The following is a 17,784-nucleotide window of genomic DNA, read 5'->3' as shown; positions in this document are numbered from 1 at the left end:
ATGCTGTCAGCTCACGTTGAGTTTCAGTTGGTCGTGGCCGGGATTCACTGCGGGCCCTAGGTTGAACCTTGATCTATGGCTCCGTTTACCTTTGCGTTTAGACAACTTATGAGCCGCATCCCCTGATAATGAGTCCCCCAGTGACGGGGTGTGCGGTATTACCTGCACTGCTTCATCTGTCCATGCGACTATTTCTTCTGGGGTTTCTAAGAAATGGTAGCGCGACTGATATGTCACTCTCAGTTGGGCAGGGAATAAGAGCATAGGAAATTTTGAGATCTGGCAGGCGGGCCTTTGCCTCCATGAATGATTGTCGATGCTGCTGGACCAGCTTAGTATAATCCAGAAATATCAGTATGCGTTGAGGCATATAGTAGCATGTCCTGTAGTCTGGCCTGTTTTAGAATAGTGTCCCTATCGTGGAAGTTCAGGAACTTGGTGATGATGGGTCTTGGCCAGGCACCTGGAGTGGGTTTTTGGAGTAGGGACCCGTGAGCAAACTCAATGATGAAGCATTGCGACATGGAGTTGGGTGGGAGCCAGTCCTTGAGCCACTTATTGAGATACTGCTCCATGTCACTCCCTTTGTAGCCCTCAGGGAAGCCCACAAATCAGAGGTTGTTCCTGTGGGCCCTACCCTCTGCGTCGTCCACATGCACAGCCACGCCTTTGGTGATGGACTCCAAGTAGGATACCTTTTTCGAAAGGGAGGTGAGAATGTCTTCCACCTTTGAGATCCGTGTTTCAATCTTGGCATCAAACATGTCCCTTTATTGTGTGATGGCTACCATGTAGGCAGCAATATCTGGCATAACGTTGGTCTGATCCCCTGAGACTACTCCCTGAGCTCCAGCTCCTGTAAAGCTATCCATTGTGCTCTGCTTGGCGCTAGCCCCCTGCATTTTATTTTGCGTCATTGTTTGTAGGCGGGGGCCAGATAAGGCAAGCACCAGGTATTCATGGTATGAGATTCCCCTGGCCGAGGCGAGTTGATACTGCGGGCAGGGGAAGTCGGAGTAGTAGCACTAGCGGGGGTAAAGGGTCTCTACAGAGTTTGGCACGAGCCTGGATGGCAGATGATGGTTGGGGGAGCACCTCACCCTAAGCTGCACCGGGGTCTAGCCCGACCGCCTCCACAGCCAAGCTTGCACCCCACCCCCTAGTGGGTACCCCGAGCCACCCAAGACCCAGTCCCGTCATCCAGAGGTCACTGTCGTCTGATGTTATCTCAAGCCCTGACAGCTGCTGCCTCTCAGGACCTGTCTCCCCAGCCCTCTGCTACCATCCCAGCCGCCGTGACGCTCACCTTGTGCCTCGTTATCGGACACGGCCGCCCAGCCCTGGAATAGCAGCCTGATGTTTGGTTAGGTGCCGCTGCAATGACCCTCATTGGCCTCCAGCAACATGTATTCCAATGTAGGCACGGCGGAGCCCCTGCAATGCTGGCCTGGTCTCGGCGGATCTCTTAGGGAGCCCTTCCCCCTTTGGGCCCACCTGCGCGCAGCAACAGCGCGGCTCAACAAAGTTGCCAAAATCAATGGATCAAGTAACCCGCGGTATCTTGCCTGCAGCCTTTAGTCTATGGGGCGGCCATTCAGGGTAGAGCTCTCCCACTTGCGACCACCTCTGATGTGCCGCCACGAGGCCAGGGCCACAATCGGTTGGCTCCCCTTACCAGCTTCCTCGTGCCAGGGCACCTCTGAACGGCCGAGATGCTGCCTGAACACCCACGCGACCACACAACAGGCTCCGCGTTGAAGGGGGCTCTCTCTAGTTGCACTCGAGCCCAGATTCCGCAAGGCCGCCGGGCTGCTTCTCTCCTGGTGAGTGCACGGATAACGCACAGCGGGCAGCCAACTACATTGTGCCTCTTTCTGTGGGTGGCGGTTGGTTCAGGGGCTTCACGCAGGGGCAAAAGAGTGAATATGTGTGCAATTGCGGCAGGATGTTGGTGGATTCTGTAGTGAGCTTCGGGAGCTCGCCTAGTGCGCATCCACCATGTTGGACCGCTAGGCCACGCCCCCCTCCTCCTTCCTTCTTGGCACGACACAGGAACCAGGAAGCAAACAGGGTCCCAGACTCTCCTAGCCAATCATGACGCTGCTGATTGCAGAGTCGTGATTGGTCTGAGCACCGTGGTTCGGTGCTCAGATGGGAACTGGGGGCATGTGCATGTTCTCCGGTGGAGAACATGCAGAGTCGGCATGACTTTTTGCCGGGCCCAAGACGGCAGGCCAAACCATCATGCGCACTTCGAGAGTGCCTACCACTCTTCTCCTGCTTTGTGGGCAGTCCAGCCCCGCCCTGCACCTACAGAGCCGCTATGGGGAATAAATTATAATAACATGCCCACTCTGCATGTTCTACACTGGCTGCAAAGTCTGGGTGGAGAACATGCACATGCCCCCAGTTCCCATCTGAGCACCGAACCACGGTGCTCAAACCAATCACGACTCTGCAATCAGCAGCGTCATGATTGGCTAGGATTATTATTCTTTTATTTTTCTTGTGGGGTGGTGCTTCTCCGCGGTGAAGCCGCCGCTGGGAACTAGACTCGAGAACATTGGGAAGCAATATCCTTTTTTTTAAAAAATAATTATTGAATTTTCACCAGCCAGTGCAACCAAAAAGCACCCCCTGCCTAACACCCCCACCCCGCCCCCTCTCTACCCCCACCCCCCCCTTGTCAGTGTGCCCGTGTCAGCCCCCCCCCCCCCAATTGAGGCCCACAGTGCCCCATGTATCGAGAGAGCCGATCAAAACTATGGGAATAACCCTGTCATTGTTCCCAGAAAGGTCGGAGGCTTTGCGCTGCCACCCATATGCGCTCCATGGCTCCATCCTGACCACCCGACACTTCTCAATACAGTGTACAAACACTGATTCCTCGCTGAGAGTACTTAAGTGGCCTCATCCTGAGCAGTCTCCCCAACGGTCTCCGGGGCCCCACCAGAATCCCCATATTCTGGTCCATGTCTACAGGAGACCTGTCCTCCTCATCTGGCTCCCCCGGACTACGAAGCTCCTCTACTAAAGCTCCCCACACCCGAGCAGCGTCTAGTGCCTTGTCATTAGAAGCACGCCTGGCCATTTGTAAACGAAGCGTCCCTTCACTCCCTGCCCAGACCAAAAAACTCGCCTCCACCTCCGTCGGTCCGGCCCTCGCCTTCCAATGCATGGTGAGCTCCCTCTTTGCTATTATCGGGCCCTAAATCATAAAATTTGCTCGTAATTTTGGTACTGGGTGTGTGCGGAAACCAGAGCAATAGGCAAGTTCCCATGTCCACTTCCAGCTCACGCTCAGTCACGTGATTCAAACACGCCACCACATCTGCCCAGTAAGAACCTAATCCCGGGCAGGACCAGAACATATGTCTCGAAATCAGCCCCTTCCGCATTGCTCCGGGGACACGGCGAGTGAGACCCACCAAAATACCGCAAAATCTTTGCCGGAGTTAAATAGGCTCTGTGGAGAGTATAAAATTGGACCAATTGAAACCTAGCGTTACGTGTGCCCTTCCAGGCTCGCCGCAACAACTGCGACCACGTCGTCTCTGGAATAGGCCTACCAAGATCCCCCTCCCATTTCCCTCGCAGGACATCCAAGGGTGGGAGCCCCTCCGTGGACAGCCGCCTATAGAGACAAGTGATGGCCTTGGGAAGCAATATCCGTGGCCGGAGAAATACAGTAAAACCCAATGCAGCAATTAGGAAACCCCAGGACAGGTCGCAAAATATCAAGGTCACATCATCTTGACCCTTTTGACGTTATGGGATGAGTGTGGGGGACACAGGGTAGATGTTATAGCTCCACTTCAGGTAATTCAGTAACCAAAGATTGCACAATATACTGTTTCATCACTAGTCCAACAAACAGCTTAACGCAGGAGGAGATTTAGTTAAGTTGCATTGTTATGAATCTAGACACAGTAGTAATATAAATCTGAACAAGTTTACATGAGCTTCCAACTAGCAGAAGCCCTAGGTGGCAGGCCAGGAGCATCAATATTAGTTCAACAGGAACCCCATTAATGAAAGTTGGGTCACCTGTCCCTTGTTCCACTTTTAACTGTAGTTAATTTTCCACAATCATCGCCGGCGTCTTTTTGAGGTATAGCTTAAGTACCCCTGCTACAGCGCGATAGTGACTTAAGTCAGTCACTCAGGCAGTGGGTGGTCAATGAGACCTCTATCTGGGTGCCCTCAACTCAGTAAAGAGCCTACCAGCCAAGGTTAAAATGCTTATCTTGTGCAGGTGATTGCAGGTGGAGATCATCGACACTCATTGTTGAAGACCAAGGCTTAATTTTCACCATCCGACTTAGACCCAGAGCAAGAGAGAGAAGAAAAGAAAGAAGGGAAGAAAAAGAGGGGAAATAGAGAAAAAGGTGGAAAGCAAGGATGAAAGAACCTGCAAGAACGAGGTAAAAAAGCAGGAACTTCAGTACGGGGCGATGGAAGCAAGACGCATGAGGTGCATTCAGGACTGGGCAGCCTTGGTATTCAACAACCCTGGCATTATGTGGTGCTGGTGGCGGCCTCCTGGTAAAAACGTTTGTCCCGGGCTCTTATTTTTGTAACACATCAAGCCCTTAGGGTTTCGAACTGTATGAATTACCACAAATACTTTGGAAACTGCAGCACGAGAGACAGAATTGAGTCTCGTGGAAACTAAAGAAGGACACGCACAAAGAGGGCCCTATGATCCTGCCCAACCAGAATGCCGGCTTCCAGACAGGAGCCGGCTCAGTATTGCCAGCTGTTTAAAAAAAAAAAGGAAAGTTTAGATTTCAGATGGTATTTAGCTACCACAACAACATCCATAAATGATGTCCTGTGCATTGACTGAACATAAAGTGACCTTTATAAAGGAAACAGGAGCCTGTTCTACAAGTGGGAGTTTTAGCAAGCACGCACCCTGACATTCATGAGCTCAGATGTCTTGGTGAGTAAGTAGCCTGGAGGGATAAGGATCTGGGCCACGAGTCCCCGATAAGCTCAGAGACGATCTGTTTCAGGGCAGCCGGAAGCATGGGTTTGAATTCCTGAAAACAAGGGATACCTGCAAGCGAAGGATGAATGGCAGCTTAGCAGGTGGGGACATTTAAAAATAATTTACTTTCCGTTTCCGCAAACGTGGAAAAAAAAGGCAAAGATTTGTGAGGATACAGAGTTGTGTTACATACATCAGGCTCAGAGTGAGTCATGGAGGGTTGGAGCAAGTGAGGGGAAAAAAGAGATGGGCAACAAAAGAAGAAAAGGAAATGAGGAGCGAGGAAAGACAAGATAGTAGAGAGAAGAAAACAGAATACAATGGAACAAAGAAGTGAAAGAAAAGAGAGGTAGGAGGAGCCAGGTGAGAGCAGAGAGTAAATGCAAGCAAGGCAGAGAAGTGAGGAGAGAGGCTGCCAAGACAAAGTAAGGAAAATAGATGAACATTTTCAATGCAAAATAATTGTGGAGACATAAGTTGAGAATAGAGGAGAGGCGACAAGTGAAGATAAAGATCAGTGAGAAGCAAGAAGAGAGGAGAGATATGTGAGCAGAGTGCAAGATGATAAGTGAGGAGCAAGGAAGAAGGCAAGCAGAAATTGTAAAAAATTAAACAAGGACCAAAATCTAAAAACAAGACAGCTAAAAGAAAGGAGAAGGCACTGGTAGAGAAGACTGTCTAAGGAGAAGGGAAAAAAACAAAAAGAGAGAAGCAGGGAAAGAGAAAAGATGAGCAAGGAAGATGAGCAAAGAAATAGGAAAAAGGAGTGAGGCTCAAGTAAACGGGAAGGAAGAGAGAAGTATGGCAGCGGAGAAACAGAAGAAACCTAAGATGGTGGATGCTAAGGCAGTGAAGAGCAATGCAAATGAAAGAAAGAGAAGAGAGAGATGATAGAAAAAAAGAGGAATATGGCTGGTGATACCAAAATGGCTGTGGTAGGATAAAGAGCTACTAGAAAATTCTGTCATTATTATGATACAATCCATTTTGGGAGGTTAACATGACCATGTGGTTTCCTGCTGATGGCTTCTTCTACGGTGCAACAGTTACAGCAGCACCTGAGCCCTTCGCAGCCCCTGATGTAATTCTTCTTCAGTTGCAAGCAGGTCGCGATAAAGCAGGAAACTCAAAGACTCGCTGGCACCGTGTCGCCCAGGCAGGGCCGGCCTTTAGCATGGACGAGCTGGGCCCAGGCTCAGGGTGCCAATATTCTGAGGGGTGCACGAAGATGTGTCCATTAGGGTAAAACCAACAGCAGCACCCCTGCCATCTTCCTCCAGCCTTGTACGGTTCCATGCATACTCGTTTCTATCTTATTTACCAGTTGAAAGAGGTTTTAATCCTTCACTATCACATCTTGGGCACTGATTTTTACACCCCATTACCCATCATTGCCCTCCCTTCAGCATCGCATCCCCTTGCTAATGCACACCAACAAAACCATCCTCAGCGTGAGGCAGCTAAGCTATCCATGATTAAGGCGCGCTGGGAGAGGACCGGAGATGGTAGGTTCAGGGGTCAGTCGCTGCTCTGCCGGGGCCTGCCTGTCCAGTGAAAGGGCACCCCCTGCTGTCTCATTTAATTCAATAGCATCAGCAAGGGTGCTGTGGGCCACGCACAAACCTTAGCGCCATACTACTAAGGTGTGTCCCTGAGTCTAGCATAGGTTTTGCGCAGGAAGGGTCCCCTTCTTATACAAAATACTATGCCTAGACAAGTTCAAACACTTTTCCCACTTTGCATGTGGGCTGCCCAGTGCAGCAGGCATGCAAAGTAGGAAAAGATAGGAGAAATGAAAACATGTCTCTTCTTAACGCATCTTTCAAATGGCGTTAACTTTTGGCAATACACCCGTCTACAATTGTTTGTAGATAGGGTTTTACGTCAAAAGGCGGGGTTGGTTGCATGGGAACACCCATGTACCGCCACCCATGTAATGCTCGCTTGGCCCTAAGTAACGCGCAAAGCAATACTTTGTGCTTGCTTACAATACTTGTAGGGTACTTTCCAACACAAAATAAATTTTGTGCTGGAAAGAAAATTGGTAAAAAAACATTTTGTGCTGGTTAGCGTTACCTTTGTGATGCTAACCCAGCACAAAATGTTTCAAAATCTACTCCTTGGACTCTTTCTTACTCTTTCATGTTCATTGCAGACAAGAAGAAAAAAAGCAGAATCTGTAGTGCGAAATGAAATACACCAGAAAGCAGTTCGCAATTTTTGCAAAATGTAAGTCGGGTTAAAAAAAATGCTGCACATCAGAATGTATAGAAACCCGCAGTCTTTCTTTCCTTTAATGACCTATAGCATTAAAAAACTTAAACATATTGCAAAAAAAATCTCCTTTCAGCCATCATGTTTTCTTTTTAGAAAAATAAATCCGAAGAAGGAAAAGCTAGTTCCCGTTTTCCTTGTTTAAACTGCAGCTGTATTTATTCTCTGCTGCCTGACTTTTCACCCTGTCTGCTGGCTGTGGCAGCAGGCTTTTCGACGTCAAAAGTAAACTGTAAAAAGTTATTACAATTGCAGTTATGTCATTTCTTTATTGCAGATGACTAAAGACATCACACATCACCTGTAATAAGGAAACTAGAGACAGGCTTTTATACAGAGTTTCAATCAATCAATCAGTCACTTGTAAAGCACACTACATACCCGATAGGGTCTCAAGGCGCTGGGAGGGCGCTACTGATCGAACAGCCAGATCTTGAGTAGCCTCCTGAAGGTCAGCAGGTCTTTGGTCTGTCGTAGGCTCAGTGGGAGGGTGTTCCAGGTCTTGGCGGCGAGGTGGGAGAAGGATCTCCCGTGTTTGCAGTCTCACCTGTATTATAATCCAGATTAGCCCAGCATATACACCATTATCCAAATGATAACCTGTACGGATGCTCTTCATACAACTAGGGCCCAATACAGAAAGGCATTTTTGGTTGTAAAGGTAGGCTTATGGCACAACATGGCTCCATGTACGCTGGACAGATATCCACAAAAGAAACCTGACAGGCATTATTGCTGTTGCTACTTTGTAATTTTACTCCAGAAATGTATACAGCCACAGAGCCAGAGATGACTCAAACAGGGTGGGAACCGGGCAGATCAAGGTGTAGTTTGCCTTGAGTGTTTGTGAACACCCATATACTGGTGAGTTTGTCAGTGTTCACAAATTTCTCTCTGAACATTGCCCAGCAATGAAAAAAACCTTATCTGAAAATGTTTAAGAATCCATTATTGTAGCTGGGTGCTGAAGAGGGGAATTGTATGTTTACCACCCACTCCAGAGGACTGGTGAGAATGTCTGCTTGACCATGCATCCCAAATAGAAACCTCTCTCCACATGCGCAGGCGGTACAAAAGGCAGACTACATCATTTAACAAGCATTTACAATGCAATGGTCTCGGCATTGGTAAAGTTAGAGCTATTGGCATTGCTCATGACATTATTTTTGTTTATCTTTTTGTTTTTAAAACATTTAAAGAAACGGCATTGTCACGAGCAATGCCAATAGCTGTAACTTTAACAATGCCGAGACCGTTGCATTGTAAATGCTTGTTTTCTTACCTTTCAGAAGCATGGAGCGCGATGGCAGGCAGAGAGAGGGTTATGCAAGTGTTCTGCACTCACTGGCCTGGCAGGTTGCTGGCAGTGCATATACCAACCCTCCCCCCTCCCCCACCTGTGTGGCAGCCCAGGCACACACACAGCTGCCCCCAAGTACTTCACAGGTCTTTAAAAGACCATTCGCTTGTTAATGGGGCTTTGTTGATTTTTCACCCCTTCTAGAGTCCCTGCATCGCCACTCTGACTATTGCTGGAAGAATTAGCACGTTACAAAATACCAAGCCCGGTCAGCTGAAACCTCGAGGAATCGGGATTTTGCTTGCAGGAATCGGGAGGCGGGAGACTTGCCTTGAAATCGGTAGTCTCCCGCCTGAATCGGGAGGGTTGGCATGTCTGGGGTAGGGTCTGAGGAGAGCAGAGACGCACACTTACAGAGAGGCCAGGTAGCGCAGCAGAGAGGCCCTGTGTCTGAGCCGGGAGAGCCTGGCACTCAGTGATGGCGCAGACATGGCCTCCGGCTCATGCAAGATCTGAGCTTGCGCCTGGTTGGGGGAGGGGGTCTGCCCCGAAGTGAGGCGCTCTAAGTGGAACACGCAGGCCTCACAAGCACTGAATTCTCCGTGCGACGTGTGTATCGCTCTAATCTTTCCACACTCATTTACTTTGCCATTCTTCTTCCGATTTTTCACCCCTCATGCCTCCCTCCGGTACCTCCACCCCCATCCTCCATGCTCCCACCGGCCCCTCCAGCCCGCCCGCCCTCCCTCTGTGGCATGGAGGATGGGGGTGGAGGTGCCGGATTGGATCGGTCACTCTGCACTGGCTTTTGTACGGAGCCCCTGTTTCCCCTGTGGACAAGCCACCCCCATTATAGACCTCTGCAGCCACGCACAATTCATCTATGGCTACAGAAAGCCCAGGCGTCCTTGAAGTACTTGCACAGAAGTGACTCATTCAACTGAAGCAACAACTTTACTGACAGCCCATCCATTGTATTAATGTGAGCTACCTGTAAAAATAACCCCAAGATGGAGTCTATCAATCACAGACTGCTCTTTCGTCATCAGATCACCATTGGCATAAACAGAAAAGGCGCATTTACAGCTACTTTCGTGTGGCACAAATACCGGAGGAAAATGGGCACCAATGCTGGAGATAGTTACCACCTGTCAGATGGGGTGCACACGTTCCCCATGAGGTTTTGTTACAAGTCGGACAGTTAAAAACACGAGACAGCCTTGACCAGCTACATGTCAAGAGACTTGGCTGGCGAAAAAACACAACACGTTGCATGCAGTCCAGATAATTATGCATCGCATGTTAAACAGTAAATAGACGTTCTTGTGAACTGAAAGCCACAAATAAAGATCTTAAACAGTCACCTGACCAACAGAATGTCCTTTCAATAGCAAACAGAGTGCAGTTACACAGAAAAAAGAACGCATCCCAAATCAATTATATAACGTTTCCAATGGTCTCGGCATTGTTAAAGTTAGAGCTATTGGCATTGCTCATGACATTATTTTTGTTTATGTTTTTGTTTTTAAAACCTTGCCTGGGATTCTGTGTTACGGAGTGGAATTATGTGGAATGGTATTTGTGTTGTGTAGTGGTATGGTGGAGTTTAACTACGTGGTGTGTTGTTGAATTTGATAGGATTATGTGGTATTCTGTGGCGTGAATTGGATGTATGTGTTGTGTATATGTGTTGTTGAGTTGAATTATGTGTGTTGTCGAATTGTGTGGTGTAGAATGGTATAGTGTGGAATGGAATGGTGTTGCGTGGAACTGTGTGGCGCTGAATGAAATCATGCTGATAGGAGTTATGTGGCATGATGGCTCGGTTGGAAGGAATGCAAGAGAGGCGACAGAGAGAAGGAAAAGCTGGTAAGTATGAGAGTGCATAACATGGGGAAAAGACAGGATGAAGGGGAGAGAAGAACAAGTGCTTCCCTCCAATGAGTAGGATGTAGTGCTGGGTTAATCACTATATTGTTTCAAGCGCTCCTTGTCCCTCCTATGCCCTACCTGGGTGCACCTCGTTTAAAAGACACTTCTTCCATCCTGCCACAGGGCTATTGCCTGATCCCACATTGAGGCAGCAATACTGCCAGGATAGTCTGACCCTAGAGATAGCTACACGCAGCACAGCGCTGCACCAGCTGTTCTCGCTCATACTTCGGTGCTGCCTTCCCTGCTTGGCTATGTAACCTAGGGTTAACTGGGGGTCAGTATGCATAATAATAACCTGGTATTTATAAAGCGTGAACTGATCACCCCTAAGGGGTGATAGGTGCTGAGGTGGTGAGGAAGAAGATACCAAAGGGAGAGGGAGGAGGATGGAGGGAGGCTGTCGTGAAGTTTCCAGGTCTGCACATCAAGCTTCCTGGTAGTCCAGTTGTCATAAGGCCTGGTTCAGACATAAGTGGTAATATAGGATCCTCTAATTCCTTGTGCGAATACTAAAGCTGAAGTCCATAGGTGGAACTTCCTTCAACACACTGATACTAAGATAAGGATAATGGCCCCAGTTGTAGCACTTCCTGCCCAGAAAGTAGGGTTTTCCACTGTTACCCTATGTTATTGAAGACCCTAGGCCTGCCCTCTGCCACATACACAACATGGTCCCTTAATTCCCTTGTTCACCTACGGCCGCTTGGCCAAGTCGCTCACAAACGGCCATTGAAGGTCCATGAGTGATGGTCGGGGGATGCATACATCCACTCACTGACTGTTGCTGTGGTTATTTCATCCTGGTTCAATCTCCACCGCATGTGGGCCAGCAATGCACAGTGGGAAGTGCACTTAGGTGCCTCAGTTCCTAGGTGCCCCATGCTGTGTTAGGTAAAAGCACAGGTGAACTACCTGGTGTGCCAGCAGTTTTAAGGCAGTAGTGCGACAACAGCAATGCAAAAGGGTAATCTCTCATATTTATCACATGATCATAACTGCTTTGTTCTCCTGACTATAGAGAATCCCTCAAAGTCCCACTCAAAAGATACTGAGATGTCACACATACGTGTACTAAAAACAAAACAATGTCCCACATAGGTAAACCGAAAACTTGACAGCTATTTGTGTGCAGGCAGTGCTCCAGTGCTGAGATCCACAGCAGTCTACATTTTACTCTTAGAACCGAATTGCTACTTGTTTTAAGGGATGCTATAATGTAAAAACATTTTTTAATTTCTAATACGGTGTCCTCGTTCTTTCCTATTTTTACAGGGCTAACCTGGGGCATTTTATAAATAATAATAATATTAATAATAAAAGAGAGTTAAGCAAGCATGAGTTTGGCCTTTTTGTGGGCTATTGGCTTTGCCAATGCCTTTTGGTGATGTTCTGCAGCACTGTTTTTTTCCCAACGCTGCGCAGAATCCTCTGATAAATAAATAAATAGTGCACAATGACTGGACCACTTCTGTCAGTCACATCATTCTACTGGAACATGCATGTGTAATGAAGTGTGTGTTTGGGTGAGTCAGAAAGCATGCTTGCTAGTGGAATGGCAGGGGATGGAGTTCGACATTTGGATTGGTAAACAAAACAATTTAAAAATATTTTAGCAAGAAAGCTCATGTAAAAAACAGCAGGATGGAAGGGCAACAGACCAGAGGAGCGAATGGGGGAGCGGGTGGGGCAAGGAGGGAAAAAACAGCAGAAAAGGGAGAGAGCAATACAGGTGCCAGGTTGGCATGCACACCTGGAGAGAAAAATACAGGGTGCGGGGAAGGAGAGCAAAACATGGAGGGCACGGGGGACACACACAAGAGAACGAGCAACATGTAAAAGTGACAGCAACATGGGGGGTGGGGCAGAAGCATATGGGGCAGGAACAACATGAATCACAGGGAAATTAGGGTGAAATGTACGGAAATGTACACATGAGAGGAACACGAAGTGAGAGGGTGGGCATTTGAGGGGAGCACATAGGGAGACAAGGAGAAAGCTGGAAAACACATGCACTCTCAAGCAGTACTTAAAAAAAGAAAAATAAATTGCTCCCTAAAAGTGAGTACGGGATGGATAGAAGGCAGACAATCAGGGAGATGGTAAAGAGACTATTCTCCAGAGGAGGGACATACAGAGGATGGACGAGCTGGGACGTGGAAAGCCACTGAATAAGAAGCAAACAATTGAGAGTGACAATAATGCCAACCAATGGTACCCAATGGCCAAACTGTAGACTCCTGTAAGTCCACCCATAGACTGTTGATCCATTAAATATTTCTATTATATTTATATTATTATCTTGAGGACACTGATACATTCTTACTAACTAAATTCTATCAGGCATTGTATCTCAATCTACAGAGCGCAGGAGGAACAGCTCATCTGCTGGGAATCATTACAAGCAGCATTGTTAAGCGTACTGAGGAATTTCGTATCGTCATGTAAAAATATTGAGTTGCACAACTTTGCTATTTAAGTGCTTGTATTGCAAATGCAATATGTACACCTCTCTCACATATACAGTGACTTGTCTGCGCTGTATAAAAACGCAAATCTTATTGTAAAAAGATTACATTCTCCTTAATGGCAAAGTCTGCTCCTGTTTCATCGCGATGTATCAACAGTTTTCAAACTCTCGGGTAGAGCTGTGAGACAACTGTAGAATGGTGTAAATCGCTCTCAATTAATAAAAACACCCAAGAACGTCAACTTTGCCCAGCAGATAAGCAGCTGCTCAGGCCGGTAAGTACTCAATGTAGTCAAATAATTTGCTCTTAGTGATAGGAAAACAGCATTTTAATTAATTGCACGGTAAAAATGGGGCTGTAGAGGGCGCTCGTGCCTTCCAGAACCTAGTGTGAGGCTGCTCTCTTTAACTTCAAACGCGTCTGAAACGATTTATGTACTGAGGGACATTTAATATTCGGAGGAACGAAATTTTCTGGTATGCAAAGGCGTCTCAGCAGATCTCTCGATTTTCTCAGGTCCATGCGCGCATCTCTCATTCAGAACAGTTTTTTCGGTGCACTCTGGTAATTGCAGTCCTATCATTACATTATAAAATTTAGGCTACAATTGCAGAATGCACAGAGAACGGTCCTGTGGGGCCTGTCAAGGAGAGGAAGACAAATGAGCTCCTGCATATACCCCGGGGTCCGCCTTTCCCAAACAGCACTAGCCCGGTGTGAGCTACGAGAATGTCCCGATCTGGGCTGAGGAGAGGGTTTTAAAGGGTCGGGTGAATACGAACGGTTTTAGTTCCGAGCACGGGAGGGAGCAGAGTTCGGGTGGGTGGGGGAGGGAGGAGCAGGGCAGGAGGTGATCTCACCACAGTGGCTCGGAGGAAAGCGAGACTGCGTGCTGTTGGAGATCAAAGACTCGGAATGTGTTTGCACAAAGCTCACCATCTGTAGAATGGTCCTGTGGGGCCTGTCAAGGAGAGGAAGCCAAATGAGCTCCTGCATATACCCCGGGGTCCGTCTTTCCCAAACAGCACTGGCCCGGTGTGAGCTACGATCTGGGCTGAGGAGAGGGTTTTAAAGGGTCGGGTGAATACGAACGGTTTTAGTTCCGAGCCCGGGAGGCAGCAGAGTTCGGGTGGGTGGGGGAGGGAGGGAGGAGCAGGGCAGGAGGTTATCTCATCGCAGCGGAGCTACGATCTGGGCTGAGGAGAGGGTTTTAATGGGTCGGGTGAATACGAACGGTTTTAGTTCCGAGCCCGGGAGGCAGCAGAGTTCGGGTGGGTGGGGGAGGGAGGGAGGAGCAGGGCAGGAGGTTATCTCATCGCAGCGGAGCTACGATCTGGGCTGAGGAGAGGGTTTTAATGGGTCGGGTGAATACGAACGGTTTTAGTTCCGAGCCCGGGAGGCAGCAGAGTTCGGGTGGGTGGGGGAGGGAGGGAGGAGCAGGGCAGGAGGTGATCTCATCGCAGCGGAGCTACGATCTGGGCTGAGGAGAGGGTTTTAAAGGGTCGGGTGAATACGAACGGTTTTAGTTCCGAGCCCGGGAGGCAGCAGAGTTCGGGTGGGTGGGGGAGGGAGGGAGGAGCAGGGCAGGAGGTGATCTCATCGCAGCGGCTCGGAGGAAAGCGAGACTGCGTGCTGTTGGAGATCAAAGACTCGGAATGTGTTTGCACAAAGCTCACCATCTGTAGAACGGTCCTGTGGGCCTGTCAAGGAGAGGAAGACAAATGACAGAAAGAGAGAGAGAGAGAGACAACTGCCTTTCTCCGAGGCGAAGCAGAAATGCCTCGGAGAAACGCAGTGTCGTTTTCGGAATCGGGGGCGTGTTTGTCTTTTCTCTCCTCCAGCCATTGGCTGGAGGAGAGAAGGAGACTTCTTGCAAAAAACACGCCCCCGATCCGAAAAGGACGGGGCATGATTGGAGTGACGGGACCTCTTCTCCAATGGCTGGCCAGCATTTACTAGGCCAGCCAATGGAGAACAGGGGAGAAGAGGGGCGGGTGCAAGCCCCTCTTCTCAAAGACATTAAATCTCCGGACTTCCGGTCTGCCGACCGGATGGTCCCGAGACCTAAAAATGAGGTGTTATTTCTGTTCGGAGCTCCATGGAGGGAGTCAGCGGAAAGGTCTGCTGGCTAGGCGTGGGGTGTGGTTCGCACGTGATTGGGACCAGCAAGCCTCTCACAAGCTAGTAGATCTCATGGAGGCAGGTGGATGTTCCCACCGGCATCGTCCAAGATACAAAAGGGCGGAACTTATGGTGGGTGGTATATGTCCTGCCACTTTCAGCTCAATATGATGACTTGGTATGTATTTTGGGCAGTAATAATGGCAGAAATCAGTATCATTGGGAGGCTCCCATGCAAATTAGAATTGGGCTACCCACCTCCCACGCTGAAGCCCCCCACTGACAGATGAATCTTGCCAGCAGGAGTGCCGCATGTCACTGTGGACCTTTCTGTGATTTTGTGCTGTATTCCACCTGGCCTTAGTAAAATAACCCTTTCTAGACTCTTTTCTCCTCTAACCCTCCTTGCATCATGTCAAACTTCCTTTACTATTCAGTTCTCCCAAACAAGCCTTTTTAAACCCTTCCCTCTGACTCTTCCCCTCTCCACCTCGCCTTTGCTCATCCCAAACCTCTTTCTACTGCTATGATCTCCAAAAAACACACTTTCTATCCCTCCACTATTGTTTTCAATCCACCTAACAAACTCCCATGTCCACTGCTCAATTTAATTTCATATTTCCCTATACTAATTCCACACTAATCCTGTTTGGATTCTGTAGTAGCATGCTACCTGCTGAAAAGCTCTGACACCTCATCAGGGGTAGCAAGCACTACATAAATACAAACCTTACCCTCTTCTATCCATCCATTATCCTTTTTCAATCCAAATAACAAACTCACTTGTCCAGCGCTCAAATTCATTTCATATCTCCCTATACTAATTCACCACTAATCCTCTTTGGGTTACGGAGTAGCGTGCTACTCGCCGAAAAACACTTTGGGCCTCATTTAAGAGATTTGTCGTAGGGCAGCACAGTAGGCCTTCCAGCTGCGCTGTCCTACGGCAAAAGAAAATAGCGGGAATGCGCCGTATCTGTCAGATACAACACATTCCTGGTCTTTTCCCCTGCGCCGGTGCACAGTGGCCTGCCATGCATCAAAGTAGGCACCTTTGCACCATGGTGCAAGGATGCCTGCGTTGCGGGCATGATTGTTTTTGTACACGAAGGGAAACCTTCCTCTACAAAAATAATCACAAGAGGCGTTTTCCTCTTTTGCAGCACACATAGAAAAAGGAAAAACGAGGAGAAATAAAGATATTTCTCTTCGTTGTGCCTCCCTTACACCTCGCCTGGGAGGTGTCAGTTTTTGGAGCTGCCACAGATTTACGATTTCTCCTAAATCTGAGGCAGTGTCAAAAAGTCATGGATGTTGCCCATTGCACGCCCTTTTAACGCAGAAAACTGCATTAAAGGGACCGATATTTATCAGGCAGCAATACGCCAAAAAAGTGGCTTAGTGCTTCCTGATAAATATCACGCCAGGGAACGTAACAAAAAGTGTCGTTCCGGCAGAGCAAGAAACCTCATAAGGGGTAGTAAGGGCTATGTAAATGCAATTACAATTAGTTCTGCCCACCACTGTGTAAGCAACCACATGCTCCAGGTTGAAAATCATGAGCTTTTGAAGATTCCTCAAGGCTCTGAGTAGTTGGTCCTTTCTATGAAGGAGCGAATAAGAGATGAATCACAACCGGCAGGGTCTAAATATAGAGTGGAGAAAATTTGACATTTAATATGTGCAGACACAAAGCTATCAGGGTACGGAACATTTAAACGTATTGATGATTGTAGGTGATATACCTGAATATAAGTAACCAGGTTCAATTACATCTCTGTTTTCAGCTGCCTTATGCTTCCGAACAAGCAGGAATTACGCGTGAGATGTCCCATTATAAAGAAACAGGCCTGTCCTCAGTGGAGTCATACATTTGTCTTTAACAATGTGACCATCATGGACCTAGAACAGTCGAGTTTGGTTCTTACAGTCTGGGACCAGGCCTCCTTCGGGATCAATGACCGCTTCCTGGGTGGAGTCAGACTCTGCGCAAGTAAGTATTTTCCTATATCCACCCAACCAATAGTTAGGTTCAGCAAATTCAGCAAATGACATTTTCTAAAAGATAAGCTGCTGTATACGGAAGTAGGCTAAAGGCTAAGAGGTGGAAAATCTGCTTAATACTGGAGATAGCACCAACCAAGAAAACTTAAAAACATGGGGCATATTTACAAGTCCCTATCACCACAGGAATGTCACTTTTAATGCCATTCCTTTGGTGATAGGGGCTTCACCTTATTTACAAGACGGTGTTAATGTGGCTTAACGCCGCCTTGTAAATAAGGCCCCCTTTCACGTTACATCTAGCGTGAAAGGGGTCCTTTCATGCTACACCGGGAACAACCTTTACAACGCATGCGTTTACAATGTAAGTCGTTACAACAATGCGTTGTTACATCGCATGCCATTAAAACTCAAGTCGTTATAACGACTTGCGGTAGGAGGCGGAAGGTGTTGAATTTGTTGGATTTTCAATCTAACACCTTCCCTACTGTTGCACACACTGGAGTTGAAATAGTAAAGTATACTACTCCAAACTCCAGTGCCCCCCCCTACCGCAAGTTGTTGTAACAACTTGCGTTGTAATGCCATGCAACAACGCATTGTTGTAACGACTTGCGTTGTAAACGCATGCATTGCAAAGAGTGCTATTCGCTACACCTAGCGTGAAAGGGGTGGGAAATGGGTGTTGC

At 48.0% G+C, this 17,784-nt stretch overlaps 1 protein-coding gene across 1 annotated transcript in view; it reads left to right on the top strand.

The window, feature by feature from the left end:
- Positions 1-17,784, top strand: part of SYTL3 (synaptotagmin like 3) — a 523,043-nt gene that overhangs the window by 494,475 nt on the left and 10,784 nt on the right. Inside the window, exon 15 of the mRNA XM_085612149.1 lies at positions 16,879-17,084. Within this exon, the coding sequence (XP_085468275.1) occupies positions 16,879-17,084 (206 nt within the window). The remainder of the gene's footprint in view (positions 1-16,878; positions 17,085-17,784) is intronic.

This window comes from Triturus cristatus, chromosome 6, assembly GCF_964204655.1.
Source record: "Triturus cristatus chromosome 6, aTriCri1.1, whole genome shotgun sequence".
Classification (NCBI taxonomy): Eukaryota; Metazoa; Chordata; class Amphibia; order Caudata; family Salamandridae; genus Triturus; species Triturus cristatus.
This window is presented reverse-complemented; position numbering and strand designations above follow the sequence as displayed.